Source organism: Rattus norvegicus, chromosome 20 (assembly GCF_021556685.1).
Source record: "Rattus norvegicus strain SHRSP/BbbUtx chromosome 20, alternate assembly SHRSP_T2T, whole genome shotgun sequence".
In the NCBI taxonomy this organism is placed as follows: Eukaryota; Metazoa; Chordata; class Mammalia; order Rodentia; family Muridae; genus Rattus; species Rattus norvegicus.
In genome coordinates this window covers 48251055-48275000 of record NC_141553.1, presented here as the reverse complement: position 1 = coordinate 48275000, position 23946 = coordinate 48251055, and the positions used below count along the sequence as shown (strand labels likewise).

Genomic DNA, 23946 nt, shown 5'->3' with positions numbered 1-23946 from the left:
GCCTTTATACCTAAGCTTGTGAAAGATGACTGCAACCTGACCTGACCTGCATCAGGGTGACCTGAACACTCAAAAAAGAGCTCCTGTGGAGACACACTGTCCAGTATAGCAGCCGCCATACATGGTTATTAAAACTTAAGTTAACTGAAACAAAACTAAAATTCAGTTTCTCGATCTAGCTAGCTGTAATTCGAATGATAAAACTTCTGTGTCAGGCGGGGGACACGGCTCAGTTGTGAAATGCTTGGTTGGCATGCACACATACCCTGGGTTCCATGCACGGTACCAGTATCGTAAGAGGAACAAAGGTCTGCCTGCTGTTAGTGGCCACCATATTTGCCACATGGAGAGGACAGCAGGTTTTTCAATCACAAGGGGGACCAATGGCCAAGGCTAAGTCAGAGACACCCAGACAGAGAAGATATTTACGAAATGGTTAAACTATAAAGATGTCCACAGAACGGAGCAAGCCAATGCTGCTACAAAGATGAGGTACAGTCATGAGTCAAAAGGCAGGAGCTGCTTAATACCTGGTAAGACAACCCTGGGCTCTGAATTCAGCCTGAAGGCCACTGGTGGGCCTGCACAGAGCAAGGCCATCTCCTCATAGTTGCTGGTATTTCCTACTGTGGGGTTACTATGAGACCCAAACACTGTACTAAGGCTTTATTGCTGAGCCTACCATGTAGAGACACAACCACCAATAAAAACCACCACGACCACAATTCCAAGGTCCCCAACCAATCGCACCAAGTTTGGAAAGCGTAGTTACCAGTGTGGCGTCTCTGGTGGATGGCTAAGAAGTGACTATATTTAAAGACTCTGTCGCAGTCTTTACAGCGGGCCTCGGGAGCGCTGGAACGCTTTTGCCTCCCACACGTCGCCCTCTTGGCTGTGCTCTGGTCATCTTCATCTCCACTAAGTTTGTAGTCTTTAAGCTTGACAGACCTGCGAGTCCTCCGCTTGCTGTACCTGCTCTGGCTTCCCGGTCCATCCCGAGCCTTGGGGTCAGAGTTCTCGTCCTTCTCGGCAGGCATCTCCTCCACACTGCCTGGCTCACCGGCAGGCTCCAACTCCTTTTCTTTGGGAGTCTGCTCATTCAGTCTGACACTGTCTTCTTTAAATACAAAGTTTTGTCTATTCTGAACGGAATTGTTCACTCTTAGCTGCACCTCTCCCTCTGCAGCTAGCTCCGATTTCCCTTCCTGCAAACTGTTGGTTTTTCTTGGCCTTCCCCGTTTCCGTTTCAGAGGATCATTCTTCTTATTGGAAATAACCACCACCGGAGTACCTGAGCAGTTCAAGGCCGGTGGCTTTGGGGAGTTATGGCTATTCTGGAAGTCGGTGTAAGCCTTTACCAGGTCATAGACTTTTAAGAATTGGGCAGTAGCCAGGATTTGTTCTGTCATTTTCTCACTGGCATGTAGATAACCTGTATAGATAAATTCCAGCAGGATACCAAAGGTGTCTGCAACCATGCCTTCCAGCATATAAATGGACTGGCCAATCTCGCCCTCTTCCGCAAACATCATTGAGAAATACTCGCTACTGGCAGCCAGTAGGGCTTTATGAGCTCGGAAATGCACATTCTCCACGATCAAAGTAATATCGCAAAGAAAGCCCTTCTTCCTCTGATCCTCAAGACTAGCCAGGACAGTGTCACTGTGAGTGTCTGAGTGTACAATAAGATGCCCAGAAGGCTCAGGTGTTGTGTCCGCCATTTTCTCCAGAAGACTCCGAAGAGGTTTAAATCTGAAATAAGAAAACGATGCTTATTTAGGAAGAAGTACTGTCTAAGAAGACCCGTGTTCCAGCTGTCACAAACCAGTTTTGCCATTACCACCTTCTATTTAGAAAGCCAAGCCTTGGGTCCCTCCCCTTGTTGCGGCTACCCTGCTGGATACCTCTCCAGTGTCCGTGTAACCTCTTACGGTCTGGAATTTCCTCTGGAAATTACAGAATGGGATCCAAAGTCTACACGGAGGCCCTCCCTTCCACTAACTTTGTAATTAAACTTTCAAAGTGTGGCGGCATAATGTTGGAGTTGGGGCTAAGTTGTCTCGACACCACACAAGGATAGCTGTTTCGTCTTTGGGAACAAATGAGAAATATGGGGACGAACCCACACAAGGGAGATCTGCGGTGAAATAACGCACGGGTCCAGAGGCCCCGCTCTGAGCAGCAGCGCCCGGGGAGCTCTGTCCCAGGCCCCGGGCCTGGGTCCCGCGGGCGTTCCAAGGCACAAGGCCCGAGGCCGAGTCCACCAGCCGCGGACCTACCTGTCAGGGCCGGCCGGCGGGGTCCTACTACAGTCAGTCCACCGGGCTGCCCAGAGGACACCAAGCCGGGCCTGTCGCCGATCCACGCCCCCGGCACCACTGCGCGTAAGCTCCCGGCTCCCGGCGACTGTCAGCCCGGAAGCGCGCGCACACAGGCCGCCGCCGGACCACGTGACCGCGTAGCCCCGCCTCGGGGGCGGGCTTTGCTGTGGAATCCGGAAAGGGAGGGTCTGGTGCGGAAGCCTGTCCATCTGCGGAAGTTTACCCCCAGTTACACCGCGGTCTCTCGGTGGAGAACTCTGTCGACTCCAAATCCGCTGATTCGATGGCGAGCCTAAAGACGGAGGTGGCTTCAACCGTTCATCACACACCCCTTATCAGCAGATATTTACTTCCTGAATGTCTCTCTCCCCAGGTTACTCATCCTCAGCGCCTGTTTAATCTATAAAATGGAGGCGTTAACTCCAGTGCCCACCTGGTAGGGTTAGAATGGGCTTAGTGCTTGGCTTGGCTACCATGACTAAAATAATCGCTGATTTTATTTAGATTTCTGGCACTTCTAAGAGGCTGTTGAGAGTTTCAGTTGTCTCAGGGCAGTGTTGTTCCCTCTGAGACCTAGGGGTGTGGGGGAGTTCTCTACATACAAACCTACCTGGGTAGTATCTGCTGTGGCTCTCCTGTGTTCCGGATTGATGCTCCTAAGCCCCACTCAGATTCGTTCCGGACCTACTTCCAACTGTGCGGGCAGCAGCTTCCGCTCAGCGTTTATGCATCTCTTGTACCTAATTATTTCTACTTCGTCCACTTCCAGTTCTAAATTTGCCATCTATGTCGTCCACGATTTGGAAACTAAAGATGGAATTACCAGTCAGACTCTTCCATTCTTACTAGTTTTTATTAAAAGCAGCTTAAGCCACTCAGGTTCTGAGATTTCCCCTTTACCCGGAGCTGCCTTCGAATCCTTCAGATTGTGGGCATCCTAGTGGGATGCCGGGAGCTCTGCTTGACTTGTGCATTCCAGAATAAACAAGGGTGGTTGTGGGGTTGGGGATTTAGCTCAACGTTAGAGCCCTGGGTTTGGCCTTCAGCTCCGAGAGGAAAAAAAAAAAAAAAATAGAAGGAACAAGTGTCAGTCTTTCGACTTAGCTTTCACAAAGGTTTTTGTTTGTTTTTGGTTTTCTGCTGAAAGAATTGCAGTAAAAACCCCACAGAGCCATAGCTAGATCAAATTTACCAAATAATCTGTACTTAAGTGAGAAGCTGGTTATCACTAACGGTGTCACTAGGAGCTAGTCACCCGGAACCAGTCTGAGGAAGATTGCCCGAAAGGGCTGGTTGGATAACAAGGCTGAGGTGGTCAAACTGAACTCGAGGTGCGTGCGACTAGATAACCGTAAAGATATAGGTTAATAAAATGAAAACGAACAAAATTTAAAATGCTAAAAATGTTTATTGCTTTGAATTCTGAAGAATTTAAAATGTCAGCTCAGAGCAACAATCTAGAGTGTTGAAGATATTGACGGTAATGTTATTACTTGAATGAGTAAGATTGCTTATAGAGGAAATAGTGAAATAAGTGGGTTATCCAGAATTTTTCCTTTTTCTTTTCTAATGTTCATTATTCTGCCCCTTCCCACCTTGGAAGGCTGAAAAAAGAGAGAGAGAAAGAGGAAGAGAGAAAGGTACAGGGGAAGAGAGAGGGAGAGAAAGAAAGGAAAAAAGAAAGAGGAAGAGGGGAAGAGAGAGAGAGAGAGAGAGAGAGAGAGAGAGAGAGAGAGAGAGAGAGAGAGAGAGAGAGATGAGAGAGATCTCAAGGACTTTACCAAGAGAGCCTCCGGTCTGCCATATGAGCCAGGTCTATGGAGAACTTGATAAGAGGAGGGAAAAGACTCATCATTAGTTGATGGATGACGGCTGTGGAAGTCCTCTGTGGCAGTGGACGGTGACAACCTCTGTGAGGCCTGGAATGGGTGGCTGACATCTGCTGAAGAACCTGTAGTCCAAAACCCGTCATGACTTCCAGGACTTCCAGAAGAGCTGTTCAACAGTACTAGGACAGCTTTATAGCCCCCTTCTCTTCCTCCTCACCACTCTCTCTGTCCTTCTTTTCACTAATTCAGTACTGCTCTTGTTTCCAGTCCCTATCGTTTGCACTGCACCTAAGTGGTGTGTATTGGCTTTGGAAAAAAAAAATCTAATTGAGCCTGGGAGAGCTCCTGAGACTATACACAATATACACTTGCTTTTATACCGAGGGCTGCCAGCAGCCCCTAGCACAGGTCTGATGTGCTTGGAGTGCCTTTTATCCCTGGCTAGAATTTTTCAATTTTGATTTTTTCCCCTCTAATTTCACCTGTCTTGATTCTGATAGGTTATTTAATTCGGATGTTCCCCCCTGGAGAGAATTGTTCTCAGAGCCACCCCCGAATTATTTGGAGATGTATCTTTCTCCTCTCAGTTATTCATTTACAAAAGCAGAAAACCAAACCAGACCAGACCAAGCCAGAAACACTCTCCTCAGCTACATAACTGATATTCCGTGTTCAAATTTCCTCCCCTCCACCTCCAGTGTATGAAATTTTAATACATTTACTGGATTCAGTATATTTTTCAATTGAGAATGAAATAAAAATATATCATAAAATTTAAAGTATTAAAAGTATAGAACGTATTCCTTTGAATTTTGAAATGCTTGCTCATGTTGGCTCACAGTCAGCTGTAACTCCAGTTTCAGGGGATTCGGTGTTTCCTTCTGACCTCTGAAGGCACCAGGCATGCGTGTGGCGCGGTCACAATGCTCGCACATGTAAAATAAGTAAATCTAACAAGATTAAAAATGTGTAGGAATCTGATCCGATGATGTATGATATTCAGCGGGAGACTGTCTGACACACGGGGAATGGTGAACTGTCTGCACCTCTCCCGTATAAGCCTCTGCATGTCTGAAGCTGCATATGCATGTGTGTCAGGGACCTGCACCGGCCATCCTGGGGAATTTAACATCCCAGTGCAGGAGTGCCTGCACACTGTTGAGAGATGTATTTACTCAGAGGATATGATCTTGAGGGAAGAAAGGGGAACCGTGTGGGGTTCGGGTCCTGGCTCAGCTCAATGACATCTTCCTGAGGGAGAGGACCATTATCTACACCTGTCCTGGATTCGGAATCTCCAAAACAGTGGCAGTTGAGGCACTAAATCTCACAGGGCAGCATCTTTGAGGTCATGAAAGTCTCAGAAGCTACAGACGTCCTCCTCCCCCCTTCCTGTCCCCAAAGAGGAAACAGAGAGGCTTAGCAGCTCTGTGATTGGTTGCTGCTTCTTTTCTGGCCGACTTGAACTCCAGACAAATCACTGTAAAGTTGTTTAGTGGTTGCTGAACCTGAGCCTGAAAGAAACTCGCCCAACCCTAAGGCAACCCCCCATCAGTTCATATGATTTACTGTAGTTATCACACAGCATAAAAAGTCTAACACGCTAATAGTACAAAATTAAACAGCATTTTAAGTCATTCCCGCTGAGTAAGATAAAAACATGATTTCCAAAGCTTGATGCCAGCCTAAGATCTGGGACGAAGAAGAATGTGAAACAAGAAACGGAAAATCAATCGCTCACAATGACCCTATAAGCCAAATTTCTTAAGCCTTTACAGAAACCCCATACCCCATACCCTATCATGGGTACCCACCTCCACAGAGCATCCTTGTCTCATCGTAGCCTCCTCTGTGTGTACACTGTCTTGGTGAGTGTGTGGACCACAACCCTGGTATTAGGTACTTCTTTCTTTGGGATCCAAACTGAGCCCACTTGGGATGGCTTGGGGTACTGTGCATGGGTTCCTAGACCCAGCCTTAGGATCATGGGACTTAGTAGAATCCAAATTAGCAAGCATAATCCCTGGTCAAAGGATGTGCAGAGGCGATGAACTTGCTCTGGGGAATGTGGGATGATTCTTGGAGGTCCCCAAAATACTTGGAGCCACTCAGCATGGGTTGCTGCCCCCAAAACTTGAAACTTGGAGGACATGGAATACGCCGCTGGGCCAAATTGCTAAAGGATGCTAGTATACCTGTGGGCTGAAAAGACAGGGCATGTGTAGAGAGCGGTGCGGCGAAACAAAGATGGCGCCGACATCCAGCCTTGTCTGGATATAAACGACTTACTGCGCATGTGCAGGCTTGTCCCCTTGCTAGGGCTCCCTCTAGTGGTGAACAGCGGTACTGCACATGTACGGTTTATGCACCAGGTGTCAGTTGACCGTTAATATGCTAATGAGGTGATTCATTCTCCGCCAATCCCTGGAGGACAAGTAGTGGGGTGATCCATGCCCCACCAATCCCTGAGAGATAATTAGCATACTGTTGTCTATATAAACCGAGCGATTTTGCTGCTCGGGGTCCCTGTTCAAGAGAGCTGTAACACTGAGAAGAGCTGTAACACAGTAAAAGCATGTTCGCAGAAGAATCCTGTTGTCGCGCGTCCTTCTTGCTGGCGGGACATTGGGCGCGCGACAGGCATGGAACTCTCGTTAGGATGAAAATGTCAATCAAATGTAGTCTGGTGGTGAGAAAATGGTAAATTACAGATATTAAAAAATTGAGTATGTGGATTGGGTGGCTGGAGAGATGGCTCGGGAGTTAAGAGCACTGTCTGCTCTTCCAGAGGACTTGAGTTAGATTCAGTGCCCACATGGTGGCTCTCGATCATCTATAATTCCAGTTCCAGAGTATTTGGCACCCTCAGACACACACACACACACACACACACACACACACACACACACACACACACACAGGCAAACCATCCAGAAAGACAGAAAAAAGAGGGAAAGAAAAAGAAAGAAAGAAAGAAAGAAAGAAAGAAAGAAAGAAAGAAAGAGAGAAAGGAAATAGAATAAGAGTGGTTGGTGCTTAAATCCCTAGAGAAAAAATCTGTAGTCAGCTCCCATTCTTCTTTTAGGGTTTTGGGGATTTTTTCACCCCCTCTTCTTCTTCCAGCCTTTTGTTCTCCTCTTCCTCCTCCTTTTTGTGAAAGTGTTTTCTTTTTTTTTTCCCCAGCCTGAAACAGTGTTCTTATATACCGGGCTGACTTTGAACTTGGACTGTTGTTACGTAGATGACCTTGAACTTCTGATCCTCCTGCTTCCACTTGGAAAGTGCTTGAATCTCAAGCATGTGCCAGTATGTCTGGTTTTTATATGAAAAAACCAGCGAGGGGTTGGGGATTTAACTCAGTGGTAGAGCACTTGCCTAGCAAGCGCAAGGCCCTGGGTTCGGTCCCCAGCTCTCCCCTCCCCCCTCCCCCCAAAAAAAGAAAAGAAAAAAAAAAAACCAGAGAGGATGGGACCTAGGGTTTCCTGCATCTTCCAGTCAACAGACATCCCCAGCTTTCTAACTTTTAAGAACTGTTATATTATTAGCCCCCACCCCCGCGCACACAGGCATAAACTCATTTTAAAAAAAAAGATTTGTTTTTTATTATTTTAATTATGGGTATGTGTGCTTATCTGTGCATGTGAATGCAGTACCCACAGAGGCCAGAAGGGGGCATTAGCTTCCTGAAGCTGAAGTTGTAGACGCTTGTAAGCTGTGCTAATAGGACGCTTTCTGAGCCCTCTCTATGGCACTACATTTTTCCTAGTTAACATTTTAGCTGTTTTATACAGCCGCTAAACATTTGTTCTAATTTAAAAACTTGTTCAAATCTAACTTAGTTTTCCCCTCCCTTATACTCTTTTGACATATTTCATAAAACAATCTGGACTGTTATCTGGTGACGGAGTCGGTTGTGTTATCTGTTGATTCTAAACCAAGATTGGTGTTTTCCATTCACGGAGGGAAAGAATTCAGGGCCTGGGCAGAATTCTGCCAGGCTTTGGATCGGAAGAGAGCAGTTTGGCATCAGCTACAGATAATTACACGCTACAAACAGAGACTGGTTTTCTACAGAAAATGTGAAAGGAAGGAAAGAAGAAAGAAAAGGCCAGGCATAGCAGCACACACCTTTTTCTTTTTAAATTGACTTTACATCCCTATCCATCCTGGTTCTCCACACACAGTCCCTCCCCTGTTCTTGGGAGAGGGTGGAGCTCCCTCCGCTGTTGCAACCCCCATCCTGGAACACACGTCTCTGAGGGGCTAGGAGTGGCGCACACATTTCATCTCAGCACCGGAAAGGCAGAGGCCGGTGGAGCTCTGTGAGTCTGAGGCCAGCCTGGTCTGCCTAGTGACCATTGCCCAGGATAGCCTGGGCTGTGCAGAGAGGCCCTGTCTCAGTCTGGCCTCCCCAAAATATAAAAGAAGAAACAAAAGAAAACAGGTTTAGTACGTATTTTAATATTTCAATAGCATGCCTATTTTGTGGGAGCATCAAATTCAGGGGAAAAGGGAATAAACTTGAAAGCTGTATTAATACCCAGACGGTGACCCTTCCTGGTTAAGTAAGGGCTTTGAGTCCATCTGGGGCCCAGTAACTACACAACGTCAGGCAGGAGGGAAATACACTTCGGAAAATGCAGGGTTTAAGTTCTGCTTCTTCAATTCCCTCGCCCTTGGAGACTTCTGGGATTTGGGTCTCTGTAACCTAAGCAAAGCTACCCAGTAACTGGGTCTATGTTTTTCAAGGACATAAACGTCTGTAGCTTATGATCGAAGTCGATGGGTCTGAACTGAGGCTCCTTGAACTTCCGGGTCATCTTGGAGCTGAGGTACGTGATGAGTTCACACCTTTCCACGAACTGCTCCATCTTCTTTTTATATTTTTTTCTCGAATATTCAGAACCCTTGGGGTTAAATGCTGTAGAAAATGTCACAGAGTTGTGAATGTTTTCTGACAGGTGGTTGGAAAGCCATCTGACAGAGGAGAACTTAACGTGTAACTAACTAGACCACACCCAGCTAAGGGGGAGATGGTCCCATCCCACTTAGGTTAGAGGGATGTCTATCTTAGATCATAATTTTCTGTGTTCACTTTTCTCTGTGGCATGGGTTTTTGAGTGCTGTTATATTATTTATTACCCTGGTTTTATTTATTATAATATTAATGTTATGGTATCAGGGATTGAGCCTAGGGCTTTACATATGCTAGGTCAGTTCTCTACCACCGAACTACATTCCTAGAGCTCTGCATTTGTTTGAGAGAAGGTCTCACTGTGTAGACCAGGCTGCCCTTGAACTCACAGAGATGTGCCTGTCTCTGTCTCCCAAGCGGTAGAATTAGAGGTGTGCACCGCCATGCCTGGTTTAAAGGTTTGTTTTTGAGACAGGGTCTTACTAAGTTGCCTGGGCTGTGCTAGAGCTGACCCCATAGCCCAGGCAGGCTTTGATCTTGCAATCCTTCTCCTCGCCTCCTGCATGGCTGGCCTTTAACAGTTACCAGTGCATAGTCCTTGATTTAAAAACTGGGGATTTCAGTTTTGATATTTTCCTATAGATATTTACCCTGTATTTCATTTGCCCCCCTCCCATGCAAACAGGTAACCAACCCAGTTTAACAACCCTGTCTACCACATGTGGTACAACGAGTGCCAGGCTCTCCGAATGGGGCCTCGTTCCGAGAGGCAGGCATACCTTTGAGATGGAACGCTATGTAAAGGAGCACAGACCTCCTCACACTTAGGAAGGGGAGCTTGGGTTTCAGGTTCCCGGCTGCATTCATTGCCTTGATCAGGGATGTTGCTGTGCCCTGCAGGTAAGAGACGACTTAAATCAGTGTACGTTTGAGTTCAAGTTCGCTCTGAATGCAGACAGATAAAAGCCTTTTCCTTTTCCTCACACAGCCTTCCTGGGATGGGGATGATAGACGACCATCTAGTCAACAGGAAAGACACACACCACACTTCACACCACACTTGATGAGGAGATAAAATATAAATGGACATCGTGCCGGCTGGTGGCGGCCACATGCCTGACGTTGACAAAGAAAGAAGGGGTTGCCCTGGCCCATCTCTGCTTGTGTAGTTGGCACTGATGGCCTGCCTTCTACGCTGTGTTCTTGGCCACATGACAAGGAATCCCAGAGACCACAGGGTCACCAAGTTTGTGAAGCTGTGAAGTTAAAGAGGCCTTCTAATAAAACATGACCTTATAAGGACACTCCTCCCTGCAAGATCCTCCTTGGCATGCTGGTAGTGAGCCTGTGGAGGGCTAGCTTTGTCTCCATGGCTCCTTTTTGGTTTTCTTTCACATTTTTTTGAGGCATTCTTGCTATGTAGGTCAGGTATGTGTCATTGAAGGCTAACTTTGTAGGGAAATTGACAAAAATAAAGTGGTTAAGAAGTTGCGACAAAGGTGTAAAACTGTGATTTTGACATTCATGTTGCAGAAATAAAAGTAATAATCATAGTAACGTTAGAAGGCTAGTGAGATGGTCCAGTGGGTAAGACCCACGTAAAGTTGGAAGGAGAGAACCAACTCTGCAAAGTTGTCATCCGACCTCCACACACATGCCATGATTCATGTTCCCCTCCAGTGCACAGAAGCAGGTCGTGCAACCTGAGTGTGTGCACATGTACATGGACACACACACACACGCACACACACACAAATAATTAAAAGTTAAATAACTTTGAAATACTATTTGATTAGTGATGAATTTTACTACCTTTAAAAATAATGATATCGGGGCTGGGGATTTAGCTCAGTGGTAGAGCGCTTACCTAGGAAGCGCAAGGCCCTGGGTTCGGTCCCCAGCTCCGAAAAAAAGAACCAAAAAAAAAAAATAATGATATCTAGATGAATAAAAAGTGATTTGAAGGGTTGGGGATTTGGCTCAGTGGCAGAGCGCTTGCCTAGGAAGCGCAAGGCCCTGGGTTCGGTTCCCAGCTCCGAAAAAAAGAACCAAAAAAAAAAAAAAAAGTGATTTGAACAGACAGTTTAATGTGCATTTGGGATCAAACGTGGGTTTTGTATCTCATCTACCTTGATGCTGTGATTAACTCTTTTGCAGAGTAATTTAACCTTTGGGAGGTCAACAACATTTCAAATCATTAAAAAAAAAAATCCGACTGCACTAAAATTAAAAAGAAAGAAAGAAAGAAAGAAACTAAGCCACACGTCCGGTTTACATGTAAACAGTTTGATGACAACGCATTCCCCTTCACTACGGTGCAGCCAAGCATTAAATACAGGACAGCACAGATTTGTGTGAACAGCCGCCTTAAATGAAGAGTGCTTTACAACTTAAACCAGAAAACTGGGCTGGAGAGACGGCTCAGCGGTTAAGAGCTCTGACTGCTCTCCCAGAGGTCCTGAGTTCAATTCCCAGCAACCACATGGTGGCTCAGGACCATCTGTAATGGGATCTGACGCCCTCTTCTGGTGTGTCTGAAGACAGCTAGTGTGTACTCGAATACATGAAAGGAGGAAACTTTGCCGGAACCTCACTGCGTCAAATGTGGAAGTGACTGTGGGGAGAACACCCTGAGTTCTTTAACATGCGTCATAGAAAGCCATACAACAGAACCTGTTCCAGGTACCCAGGCAAAGGCAGGCTGGTGAGGTGGATGGATTCCTTGGGCGGGGGAAGTTTGTGCGGAAGCTTCTGGTCCCAGTATTTCATTGGCAACCTAGGAACGCAAAGCTCGTTAGACACACGCTCACACATGCGTGTGCATACAGACACAAGTATGGGGCAAAGCTCACTGCCTGCTTTATCTACGGGAGGAAATTATACAAGAGGCAAGACTAGGGGTTCTAGGAGTTTCTTTTGCTTTTCAATTTCACAAAAGGTCTCATGTAGCCCACTCTGAAGCTAAGAGCAACTTTGAACTCTGAATTCTGCTTCTATCCTTGGTCTATGTGTGAATGTGTGTGTATGTGTCAGTGTGTATATGTATATGTGTGAGCATGCGTATGTGTGTGTGAATGTGTATGTGTGTGTGTATGTGCCAGTGTGTATATGTGTATGTGTGACTGTGTGTATGTGTGTGTGAGTGTGTATATGTGTGTGTGTAAATGTATGTGTGTGTGTATGTGCCAGTGTGTATATGTGTATGTGTTACTGTGTGTATGTGTGTGTGTATGTGTACATGTGACTCTGTGTGTGTGTGAGTGTGTGTGTGTGTATGTGCCAGTGTGTATATGTGTATGTGTGACTGTGTGTATGTGTGTGTGTGTATGTGTATGTGTGACTGTGTGTGTGTGTGTGTGTGTGTGTGTGTGTGTGTGTGTGAGACTTCCCTTCCCCTCCCACAGTTCCAAGCTACATTGGACACGGACATGGAAGACAATAATTTATAATTTGGTGAGTAATCTCACCTCAGGAATTTCTGGAGTTTTTCTTCGCTCTCACAGATGTATATGCGTCCGCGATACTCTACAGCATATTCGTTGTCACCAGGCACCAGGGCTTCATATCTGGAAGGTCAGAAACAAGAAAACACACAACAAAAGCACTGAGGAGTTAGTGTGTGTGTTGTATAATTAACATGTAGTGCTGCGTGAGTGAAGTGTACTGCGTGTCAAGAGTGTTTCGTTTTCCTGCCTGTGCGGAAAGCAGCATTCCCCTGAGTAGTGAGCACGATAAGACTTTCTGGGCTGCGGAGGTGGCTCAGAGCTTAAGGGCATGGGCTGATCTTGAGGGGGCAGGAGTTGGAGTCCCCAGCACCCATGGCGGGTGGTTCACAACTGCCTGTTCCAGGGGATCGGTCGGGTGCCCTCTTTTGGCCTCTGTGGGCACCATCGTGCATACGCTGGTTCTCTTTCTGGTGATGTAAACCAAGAGAGTTCTCAAAGGGGAGAGCTTCACTGTAGTATAAAATAATAATTGAAAACAATATTTGAAAATCAGAACTATTATTAAAGTGACTTTCCTAAGTTAAAACGCTCTGTAGGTGTTTAGCTTACACTAGGGAGAGCTGGTTTCCATTGTGAAGTGGAAAAGTTAAACGGAGAGAAGTGCATCTCTGGGGTTCCAGCATAACCTAACCTCTGGCTTACACACACACACACACACACACACACACACACACACACACACACACACATGCGCACACGCACACAGGGACACACACACATGCACACAAACGCAAACGATTCCTTAAAACACTGGTTTGCCCCACTGGTTTGGAGCAGGGCGTGGGTCTGTTGTCCGAGCGTGAGGACCTGCCTTTGTTTCCCATCCTTGTAAGTCACTGGGCAGTAACCCTGAAGCTCAGCCGACATAGGAAAACGACTCTTCAGCTCCGACAGTGTCAGCCTCTTGGGAAGCATGTCATCTGGTGGGAGCGGATGAGGTGCCAAGGGAGGCACATACAGTTCTGGGTTCTTCAGAAATTTCTGTTAAGAAAAGAGGTACAGCAGCAAAAAGCATTTAAAACAGCAATGACACGCCAACGAAGCCGCCCCTGGAGGCTGTCCAGGTCCTTTCCCGTTTCAGTAGTCTTTCAAGGCGTCCGAGAGAAGTTATTGCAACTTCTTCTCTCATAAGTTCCTCAGGACAGTAATCCCAAGCAATTAAAGGTCTCCTCTTACTCAAAAATACACTTTTAGTTCATATTCTACAAGGACTGGGGGGCTTTAGACACCTGCTAGTCCATCTCTGCCCTTTGGGGGTTCTCCAGCATCGGTAGTGACTCTGCAAAGGCCCAGAGCATCTGTCATGACTTCTGCTTCGAAAGTTCTAATTATGCTATAAACAGTAAGAAATAGGCACCCCGCCCCTGGTAAAATTAAAACTCTCATTCTTCAGAGGAAAATAAAGTATTCAGATTAGTTTTTTATTACTGTCTTCAGTTATAAACCATATATATGTTATCAAGTCACAAACATCAAAATACTGGGATCAGTACATGCTTGGGTGTTTAAATCCATGGGTACGAGTAACCTATTCTCCATATCCGTGGGTTCTGAGGCCTCAGATTCTGGTTAGATATATTCAGGAAAAGTCTGGTTATTTTTTAATTTAAACTGAATATGTATGGCATTTCCTACTTTCAGCATCCCCTGGACATGTAAGTACAGTGTGTTGACTACCTACGCGGCATTCACACAGTGTTAGGTATTATAAGCCATCCAGGAGTAGCTTACCAGATGTGGGAGCATGTGTACAGGTTAGGCTGTATGCAAATGCTACCCTTCTCTATACTTTGCACCCACAGAATTTGGCGCTTTTGAAAGGGATGTTTTAGAACCAATCCCCACAGATGCTGGGGATAACTGGGAAAGTCTAATGGTTTTGTTCTTGTTTGTTTGTTCTTTGTTTTAAATATGGAAGACAGCTTCATTCCTACTAACTTTAGTTTTCCTAACTCAGCCCTTGAAGCTGAACCCCTGGGTGTCTTTCTGTAGGACGAGTCTTGTGGTGCTTCATAGCTCTTCCACTGGTGACATCCAACCGTTGGCTTTACCTGCCTGATAGGCTACCCATGATCCACCACTAACCAAAGCCTTCCAAATATGCCTAGGGGTTGGGACCTATGCTTTGAGAAAGCCTAGGGGTCGGGTAGTGTCAGAGCTACGCTTCGAGTTTCTCACTGATTCCCAAGTCACAGGCTCCAATGATGGGGTTCTTGGTCCCAATTCTCTGAGTCTTCCCAAGGGCGCCTGCTTTTCTCATTTGATGAAGCTCAAGACAAGTTATTTTCTTCCCTCGATGAATATTCACATGAGAAACAGACTTACGTTTAGCTTTTCCTGGGAACTCATTTTATAATAGTGTCCCCTGAACTCTGCTGTGAATTCCAAGCTGCTAGTTACGGAGCAGTCAATTAGTTCATTGGACTCTGCTAGGCTGACAGGGCAGAACTGTTTAAACTCTCCCAGGCGAGAAATCAGCTCCTCAGGTGTGATGCATAGCTTGTCAATGCACGCGGCTTTCCCTGTTATTAACACATTAACTATCACCATATATTTCCACAGGAAATACAATGATTAAACATTAAAATAATTTCAGTAGACACCATTGTATTAACACTATACATTAAAATTCTAAATGATAGAGTAAAAAAATAATGTCATTATCAATGTGTGTGGTGGTGGAGGTCTACAGTCCCATGTTCTAGAGGCTGAAGCAGAAGGATTGCTTCGAGTTTTAAGTCAACCTGGGCTCCACAGTGAGAACCGGTTTTAAAACAAGCTAGCAAGCAAACAAAACGAAAGTTTCTCTTCGTGCCTGCAACCTCTAGCCTACCACTCACTGTAAGAGGCACTCCCTGTTGGGTTTATGCCATTTTTAATTTTTTCCCTCTATACATTTGCATATATACATGTCTTTTGCATATAGTGTACGTAGTGGTTTGAGTGTGCTTGGCCCGCAGGGAGTGGTTCTGTTAGGAGCTGTGGCCTTATTGGAGGAGGAGTGTCAGGGTGGACTTTGAAGTTCATCCCAGTTTGGAAGAGTCAGTTTTTCTCCTGGCTGCAGTTGGATCAATGAACGTTGTCCTTTGTAAGACTTGCCTTGGTCATGGTGTCTGTTCACAGCGATGGAAACCCTCACTAAGGCCCTGTACTTATGCCATTACGCTTAAGCATTACTTTGCAACTGACTTATCAGTTCTTTGTTGTCCTTGACTTCTTTCTTCGTTGACCCAGTTCTTTAGATACATTAATTTTGGTTTGTTTATTCCGCTCCAGAAAACACTCTGATATTTCCCAGGCAGCCTTTATCTTGGTGTCATTGTGCTTCAGCCTTCTGGGTGTTGGAATTATAGGAGTGCTCTACCTTTCCTGGCTACCCAATTCCTTTGACTGTGTGCATAGTATTCTATTATACAATGCATTATATTATATATAAACTGTAAATATATGACCGTTAACTTATGCATATAAGTGGTTTACTTAAATAATTTATCTTTGTTTACTATCCTTGTTCTAGTTTTAAGGTATCATCAACTATAAACATGTAACAAATAATAGTTATGCATGCATGTGTAATATATATATAATATACAATAGTTACATATATACACACATGCATATATAGACATATATATACATATGTATACATATATATACACACACACATATAGACATATATATACACACACACACAATAGTTACATCTGTGTGAATAGGCATCTACACATGCAACACATACACAAACGTGCATACACACATGAACACACACAAACACACATGCACATGCACATATATTTATATTCGAACAAGTATTGTCTACACAATTCTAATGTTAATTTGCTCTGGTGGTTTGAAGGTTCTTGGCTCATGGGATAAGTGGCACTGTTAGGGGGTGTGACCTTATTGGAATAGGTGTGGTCTTGTTGGAGGAAGTGTGTCACTGTGTAGGTGGGCTTTGAGGTCTCCTAGTGCTCGGGCTCCATCTAGTGCAGAAGAGACCCCCCCCCCCCCGCCCTCAACTGCCTGCAGAAGACAGAGTCTCCTCCTGGCTGCCTTTGGTTCAAGATGTAGAGCTCTCTGCTCCTTCTCCAGCACTTGGCCATGCTTCCCTCCGTGGTGATCATGGACTGACCCTCTGAACTGTAAGTCAGCCCCAGTTAAATGTTTGCCTTTGTCAGAGTTGTATCGGTTATGGTGTCTCTTCACAGCAATGAACCCCCAAGATACTGGCAGTCCAGCAACAGGACGGGCATTGGGAAACACTGTCTTATTGGCTGTCGTGTCCCACTGACCGTCTAAAAGCAAGCAATGGCCAGTGAGAGCGCAGCAGCATTCCCAGAACGGTCCTGAGGATGCTCACTGCTGGAATGCAAGTCTGCAAGTGGAAAAATCTGCAGCTCGACTGAACCAACAGAGCTGAGTAGAGCCTTGACTCCACTTCTGAGTGTCACAAAGATGGATACCAGCCACGAACTGTGACCATTCCATTAGGTCCTGGTCCACTCCGAAGAGCTCAGAGTGGCAACTGGAGAGAGTTTATAAACATCTTTGTGTTTTTCACAGTTCAGAGGTCTCTGGAGTGTTGTTACTTGCCTGAAGACAGAGTGATGTTGGTACTTTCTGTATACAACTCTCGATGCCTGATTACCTAATTAACTCTGCTAATTTGATCATACATCTGACTATGTTGCTATTGGTTGTCATCGATTGAACCTAAGTCTGCTTGGTTCACTGTGAACCGTGAGGATCACTGAAGGACATAGGCTGTGCTGCCCCATCTCTGGTACTGCTGTGGATCTGTGCCCTGCGTTTTTTATTGTACCTTATAAATCTGTTCCCACTGTATGTGGGTATTTGTTTCTAATGAAAAAGGATATACACCCAGCACATGCCTTTAATGCCAGAGAACCGGGGGCAGAGGCAGGTGGACCTCTCTGTGTTCAAGACCAGCCAGGGCTACATAATGGGATCCTGTCTGGAAAAACAAACAATGAGCTCTATACCACAGGATTAGTCTTCTAGGCTCGGCTGTGTCTTCTTAAAAGAGACATTGAATCTTCATAGCACATTTGAATGTGACCTTGAGAACAAAGATAGATAAAGAGACTGAGGAGCATGAAATGACAGAAAGACAAAAAGAATGCCATTCAGTGACAGAGACAGGGTTGTTGTGTGACTTCATTAGCCAACAATTGCTGGCTATGCTGGAAACAAAGAGAAAGGAAGGTCCTTCCACAAAGTCCTCAGAGACAGCATGACATTGCTAACACCTCGATTTTGAACTTCTTGCCTCTTGAGTTGGGACACAATACATCATTGTCATTTAATCCACTCACTTTGGGTACCTTTTCATAGTATCCCTAGGACATTAAACCAATTCCAAAGGCCAGGACTTCTGTCTTGCTGGCTCTCTCACTTTTTCTTGCCTTCCTAAAGGCTGCTTCACTTGGAAGACACGGTTGCCTGCTGAGTGTAGTGATGTAAACCACTAACCCTGCTGTTCAGGAAGCCAGGGTTTGAGGCCAGTCTGAGAGTCACGGCAAATCTCTGTCTCAAAAAGCCAGCAAATAAATAGATTAATAATGATCTAGGTGACATCAGCCATTCCAGGCATGACTAGTGAGAGAATTACAGGGTCACAGAAGCTTCCGTTGAGATTTTAAAAGAGGGCTGGGAGTTCAGTCAGTGTGCGACAAGGTCACTATCTCTCTAGGTGACTCTTGACATGGTCTTGCACAAAGCTGTGTTGGTGGGGTCTAAGACAAAATGGAGAAGCAAGGATGTTAGGAACGCCAAGAACACAGAAGGTCTGCTGAGGAAAGCAGAAGGGAGTGGAAGGAGCCAGCCTAAGCAAGAGACCGTGAGGACCATACATAGCTAGCTAGCTTTGGGGGTAGGATGGGGCTGCTCAACCCTGGTTTCATTTAGATGACAACATTACAAGTCTCAGATAGTGGCCATGGAGCTGTGGTTCTGTCATTTGGTCTGATAATGACTTGTTGGGCTTCTATTCCTTCTCCCTTTTAAGAGTGGGATTTACCCGGTGTTGTCATAGCTCAGCACATGTAAATTTCTTTTTCCTTGGATGAGAAAGGTGTGCCTTGGGGTTGGGGATTTAGCTCAGTGGTAGAGCGCTTGCCTAGCAAGCGCAAGGCCCTGGGTTCTGTCCCCAGCTCCGGAAAAAAAAAAAAAAGAAAAAGAAAAAGAAAAAAAAAAAAAGAGGAGAAAGGTGTGCCTTTCAGTTCAGAGAAGACTCAGAATTTGGACTTTTGAGCAATGGAGGCTCTGGAGACTAAATGCACATCGCATTATGAGACAGCTAAGAGCCTTTGGGAGCCCAGGATGGAGTGCTATGGTTTGAATACAAAATGTCCCTCGTGTAAAATGAAGGCTTGGCCTCCAGCTGTTGACATCATCTTGGGGTAGTAACAACTTAAATGAAGAAGTAGGTCATTGGGGCATGACTTTGAAGGCTGGATTTCACCCACTGGTCCTGTTCTTCCTCCCTACTTCCTGGGTGCAACACAGTAGCAAAGCTTCCTCTTCCACATCTTCCCCACAGTGATGCAGCGCCTTACCACAGCCTCGAAACAACCACCACAGCCAGGAAGCAGCCACTACAGTCACGAAACAATCACAGTAGACAGGATGGACTCAGACCTTTGAGAGTCTATTGTCTTTCCCACATGAGATCACCTCCTAATACTGTTCTTCTCAGGCAGGTGCCATGGCAGCAAGAAACAAACAGCATAGCATGCAGCTCAATGCTATCTATTCTAGCTTAACATGTGAACAGCCCTGTATTCAATCTACAAAACAACAACAACAACAACAACCAACGAAACAACAACAAAGCCACGATACTAAAAACTCAAAATGCGTTGAGGACCTGAGACTACAGGGAGTTTATGCTTACGATCCTGGCACTTGGTAGGCTGAGCCAATAGGATCTCTGTGAGTTGCAAGGCCGGGGGCATAGAGCCAGAGCCTGACACAAAAAGTCAGTGGGGAGCGGAGAGGAGGAGAAGGGCATCAAGAAGAATGAGAGGAAGGAGGGAGAAGGGGAGAGGGAGGGAGAGAAAGAGTGTGGAGAAAGGGAAAGGAGATGGATGGACGGATGAATAGATGGATGGGTATGTGTATGATGAAGGGAGGGAGGGAGAGAAAGACAGAGAAGCACAGGGAAGAAAAGCAAATTTGATAAAGGGATTCATGGATCAAAATGAAGGTGCTTCTTGCATAGCAAAGACAGCAACCAGCAAGAAGAGAGAGCTTACGGTGCAAGGGAACGTCCTTGACAATGGGGTTAACACCAGCATATATAAGGAATGTGTGAACAGTTCAACAGTATAAAAACAAACAAAACAACCAGCTGACCAATGGTATCATGGTTTGGGTCTGAAATGTCCCCCCAGGCGCCTATGTATGAGCACTTGGTCTCTACCTGTTGATGCTGTTTGGGGAAGGTTATGGAATCTTTGGGAGGTGGAGCAGGTGGGTCGCTGGGGCTGTAGGCCTTGTAGTTTATAAACACGGGGTCATTTCCACTTCCCATCCCCTTTCTGCTTGGTTTCCAGCAGCCACTACAGCTTTGAACAGCTCCCACAATCACCATGACTTCTCTGCCATGAGGACCTGTATCCCCTCAAACTGGAAGCCAAGTAAATTCTTCATCACTTAAAGTTCGTTCTTGTCAAATATTTGGTCACAGTGATGAGAAAAGCAACAAATACTGACATAAACAGGTATTTTCTCACAAGACATGGCCAACAAATATACAAAAATTTCTCAGCCCCAGGAGTTATCAGAGAGATGCAAATCAAAACCACGGGGAGGCACTACCTCATCCCAGGATACCTACAGTAAAATAGAGAAAGGAATCATAAATGCTGGCAGGGATGCATGTGGAGGGGGTACTCATACACTCACTGTCAATGCAGCCACCACAGACAACAGTATAAAGGTTCTTCAAATGATCAAAACTTATAACCATCATTTGATCTGGCCACCTCCAATTCATAGTATAAATACAAAAGAAATAGAATAAACGCATCAAAAGTGGTAGGCACTCACACTTTAAATTCTACATCTAAGACGTATAATCAACCAAAGTATCCATTAGTGGATTCATGGATAAAGGAAATGTATTCTATACGCAATGAATTCTGTTCAGTCTTAAATAACAATGAAATACCATCACTTTTGGGGAGTAAAACTGGAGGCTCTGGAAGGCCTCATGATTAGCTAAATAATCCAGTGATTGAAATGTAAGCGTTAACATTCTGGACCGCTAGCCATTGTGCTCGTGTCCTGACTCCTCACACTGTTCCACAGAGGGGTGCACTGATGGCTGGGTGTGGAGCCGCTCATCAAGCACACGCATGGCCTTGGGCTGTGTCCGCTTGCACTGGCCAGGAAATGTGCAGTGATGATGTGTCCACGGAAACAAAGAAGTGAAATGCAAAACTAGAGAAATAAGCTCGAGTAGCATCTGCCGCTGATTACCATAAATAGTCGCGTTGACATACCCTGCTCTGCTTGGGCTGTGCAGCAAAGAGCTCAGGCTGGGTAACAGACTCAGAACAAAGATTTGTTGCAAGACAGTTGTGGAGATGAGGAGGTGCAAGAGGCAAACGTCAGTGGGTCTAGTGTCTGATTGGACTGTCCTCTGACTGCTGGCACTTCCTCATACAGAAGGGACAAATGAGCTCCCCCAAGTCTTCTCATAGTGAAGGGCTCAGACAAGTGCTGACTGCATTACCCGATTATGTCAGAAAGGCCCTGGGGCCTCCTAAACTGTTGCATTGTTTAAATGTAGGTTAACTTTCCAGATATGGATTTTGGGGACCCACCAACATTCAGTTGGCATGGTATATTTAAAATACTAATTGTCAAGGCAAAGTTTCGATTTAATAAATTATACAAGCAGGGACAAGGTGTGTGTTATGGTTTGCATATGCTTGGCCCAGGGAGTGGCACTATTAGAAGGTGGGGCCTTGTTGGAGGAAGTGTGTACTGTGAGGGTGGGCTTAGAGACCCTCCTCCTAGCTGCCTGAGGATGCTTAGTCTGTTCCTGGCTTCCTTCAGGTGAAGATGTAGAACTCAGCTCCTCCTGCACCAGGCCTGCCTGGATGCTGCCATGTTCCCACCTTGATGATAATGGACTGAACCTCTGAACCTGTAAGCCAGCCCCAGTTAAATGTTGTCCTTTATAAGACTTGCCTTGGTCATGGTGTCTGCTCACAGCAATAAAACCCTAACTAAGACAGCATACCGAAATTTTAAGTTCACACGTTGTTTTGTTAAAAGAATATTTTTCCTATCATTTGTGTGGTAGAGGCAGGCAGAACTCTGTGAGCTTGAGGCCAACCTGGTCTACAGAGCAAGTTCCAGGCCAGCCAAGGCTACATAGCAAGTCTCTGTCAACAAATAAAAAGATAAAGAGAAAGAAAAGAAAAGTCATCTGAGGTTGCTCTGTGGGGTTGTCCTCTGGCCTTTATACTCCTCTGCACACACATGAACCTGCACACCACATATGTACATACACATGAATGCAAATGTATACACAAGTGCACACAAATGTACACACACACACACACACACACACACACACACACACACACACCCCTTACCTTCCTTTATTTTCTCCATGTATGTCTGTATGTACTTGTTCATCTGCTGGATGTCTTTGATGACTTCATTCCATACCCACCATTTACTGTGGAACCCGTCAATCACATGCCAGTTTTGATGCTGCCGTTGATAAAACTGCCTGATCTCATTGACATTTTTACGGTACTTTGCGTTCCTATAGGCTATGATCTGCGTGCTGTTGTGCATCGGATAAGGCATACTAAGGAGGAAACAGGGAGGGTGGAAAGCTGTTGACGGTGTACAACGTCCCCTGTAGAGATGGTCAGGCTCACCCCGCTCCCGCAGCTCCCTTGTGAATATTACCCTTGTTCACTCTTCTTCTCTAAGAGCAGTCTTTTGAAAATCTCCTTAGACGGCACATCCAACTCAAAGATGATCATGGGAATGATTGACCTTGCCTCCAAGAGTTCCACCTGGTGTGGGGTGACGGGGTAGCCATCGATGACCACACTAACAGACAAACAGAAAGGCGGAAATCCCACAGTTCTTTTCTCTCATGATTCTCTTATGTCCTTCAGAGCAAATTTCCGTCTCTGAGTGCTCTGGGGCTTTCCCTTACGATACTGTTTGTTTGTTTTTTGTTTGTTTTGCTTTTTGGGCTATATCTTTATCTTTGCATTGTAACCCTTCGTTATCCCTAGACCTTAAGGTGGGCAGAGTACCCACGGGCACAGCTTTGAAAGTGGAAGGAGGAGACACACATTTATATGTTTGTACGCTCAGTGCTACATGACTAAGTTTTGGTAGAATTGGAGAGTCACACTTTGCAAACTGTGTGTCCTTGGTGTTATTAATATAAGCACGAACAACAGAATGAATGTAGCCAATCCAGATTTGAAGCCTGGTATACAAGCTCTATGCCTTTGTTTTTAATAAGCTAGGAGAAAGTTCTTTCTACCCCTTAGAGTTGTTTTAAAGGTTAGGGAGCAGGCGTGAGAACCAATGAGACAGGGCATCCCATGTACTAGTAAACAGTCACAGGTATTCTGTGAAGAGATATTCTTGTTGTAGGAGAATGGAAAGTTTGGGAGGAATTTGGGATGGGGGAGTCTGAGAGGCGCCCACACAAGCGAGTAAGCACAGAGTGTGAAAATCAAAACCCAACAGTCTGAGATAGCGAGGTCGTCTATCAAACTGAAAACAAACAAAATATATTGTCCCCCAGAAATTCTATGAGTGGCCTCATAGTCAAGGCAGCAAGCTGGCCATGTGGTTGATGGCCAGCCGTAAAGGTTTGTAAGTCTTGAGTGACAGGGTGCACTCGCCAGCACTCTCCAGCAAAGTGCAGGCTTTAGAGAGAAGTCTCTCAGCAGAGATAATGACACAGCCACCCCACTGTAGAAGAGTCTGCAAGAGAATGACATTCTTCTCTTTTAGACAGAGAGTGGTTACTTCTATACACTGGGAAGGGCCACTTGAGTGACTCTCAGGACCGGGGACGTAAACCTAGGGTGGACAGGCAGTCTTCATGCTGGAATTCAGATGAAATAACCCTGTGACCCAACCAAAGTTGTCCTCATGGGGGAAAACTGAACACCAGGGGAGAAGTAACAGTGAGGACACGGCCCTTCCTCTCCCAAAGGTTGTCACCCCCTGCTCACTGGTCCCTGAAGTGAGAGAAACCATTCAATGACTTGACTCGAACCCACCAACAGAGAAGAGTCTGAAGGTTCTAACTATACAGTGTCTTCACAGAGCCAGGGGAGTCTAAGACTGGGACT

At 45.6% G+C, this 23946-nt stretch overlaps 2 protein-coding genes and 1 long non-coding RNA gene across 5 annotated transcripts in view; 1 reads left to right on the top strand and 2 right to left on the bottom strand.

Moving 5' to 3' along the window:
- Zbtb24 (zinc finger and BTB domain containing 24) overlaps window positions 1-2429 on the bottom strand; it is a 16665-nt gene extending 14236 nt beyond the window's left edge. The window contains exons 1-2 of the mRNA NM_001098667.2: window positions 2280-2429; window positions 773-1752 (exon numbers count right to left, since the gene is read on the bottom strand). Of these exons, the coding sequence (NP_001092137.2) occupies window positions 773-1721 (949 nt within the window). The 5' untranslated portion in view covers window positions 1722-1752; window positions 2280-2429. The remainder of the gene's footprint in view (window positions 1-772; window positions 1753-2279) is intronic.
- Window positions 2430-6672: 4243 nt separating this feature from the next.
- Window positions 6673-10627, top strand: LOC120098942 (uncharacterized). The gene is made up of 3 exons (XR_015645926.1): window positions 6673-6850; window positions 9751-9965; window positions 10054-10627. It is a non-coding gene; the product is annotated as an uncharacterized LOC120098942 (long non-coding RNA).
- Ak9 (adenylate kinase 9) overlaps window positions 8591-23946 on the bottom strand; it is a 196106-nt gene continuing 180750 nt past the window's right edge. For 2 of the 3 annotated variants that reach the window (XM_087597256.1, NM_001431778.1), the window contains exons 33-40: window positions 22529-22675; window positions 22204-22424; window positions 14897-15093; window positions 13383-13552; window positions 12533-12631; window positions 11739-11841; window positions 9845-9959; window positions 8591-9071 (exon numbers count right to left, since the gene is read on the bottom strand). In XM_087597256.1, the coding sequence (XP_087453382.1) occupies window positions 8869-9071; window positions 9845-9959; window positions 11739-11841; window positions 12533-12631; window positions 13383-13552; window positions 14897-15093; window positions 22204-22424; window positions 22529-22675 (1255 nt within the window). In that variant the 3' untranslated portion in view covers window positions 8591-8868. The remainder of the gene's footprint in view (window positions 9072-9844; window positions 9960-11738; window positions 11842-12532; window positions 12632-13382; window positions 13553-14896; window positions 15094-22203; window positions 22425-22528; window positions 22676-23946) is intronic. The other variant, XR_015644675.1, reaches the window with a different exon arrangement.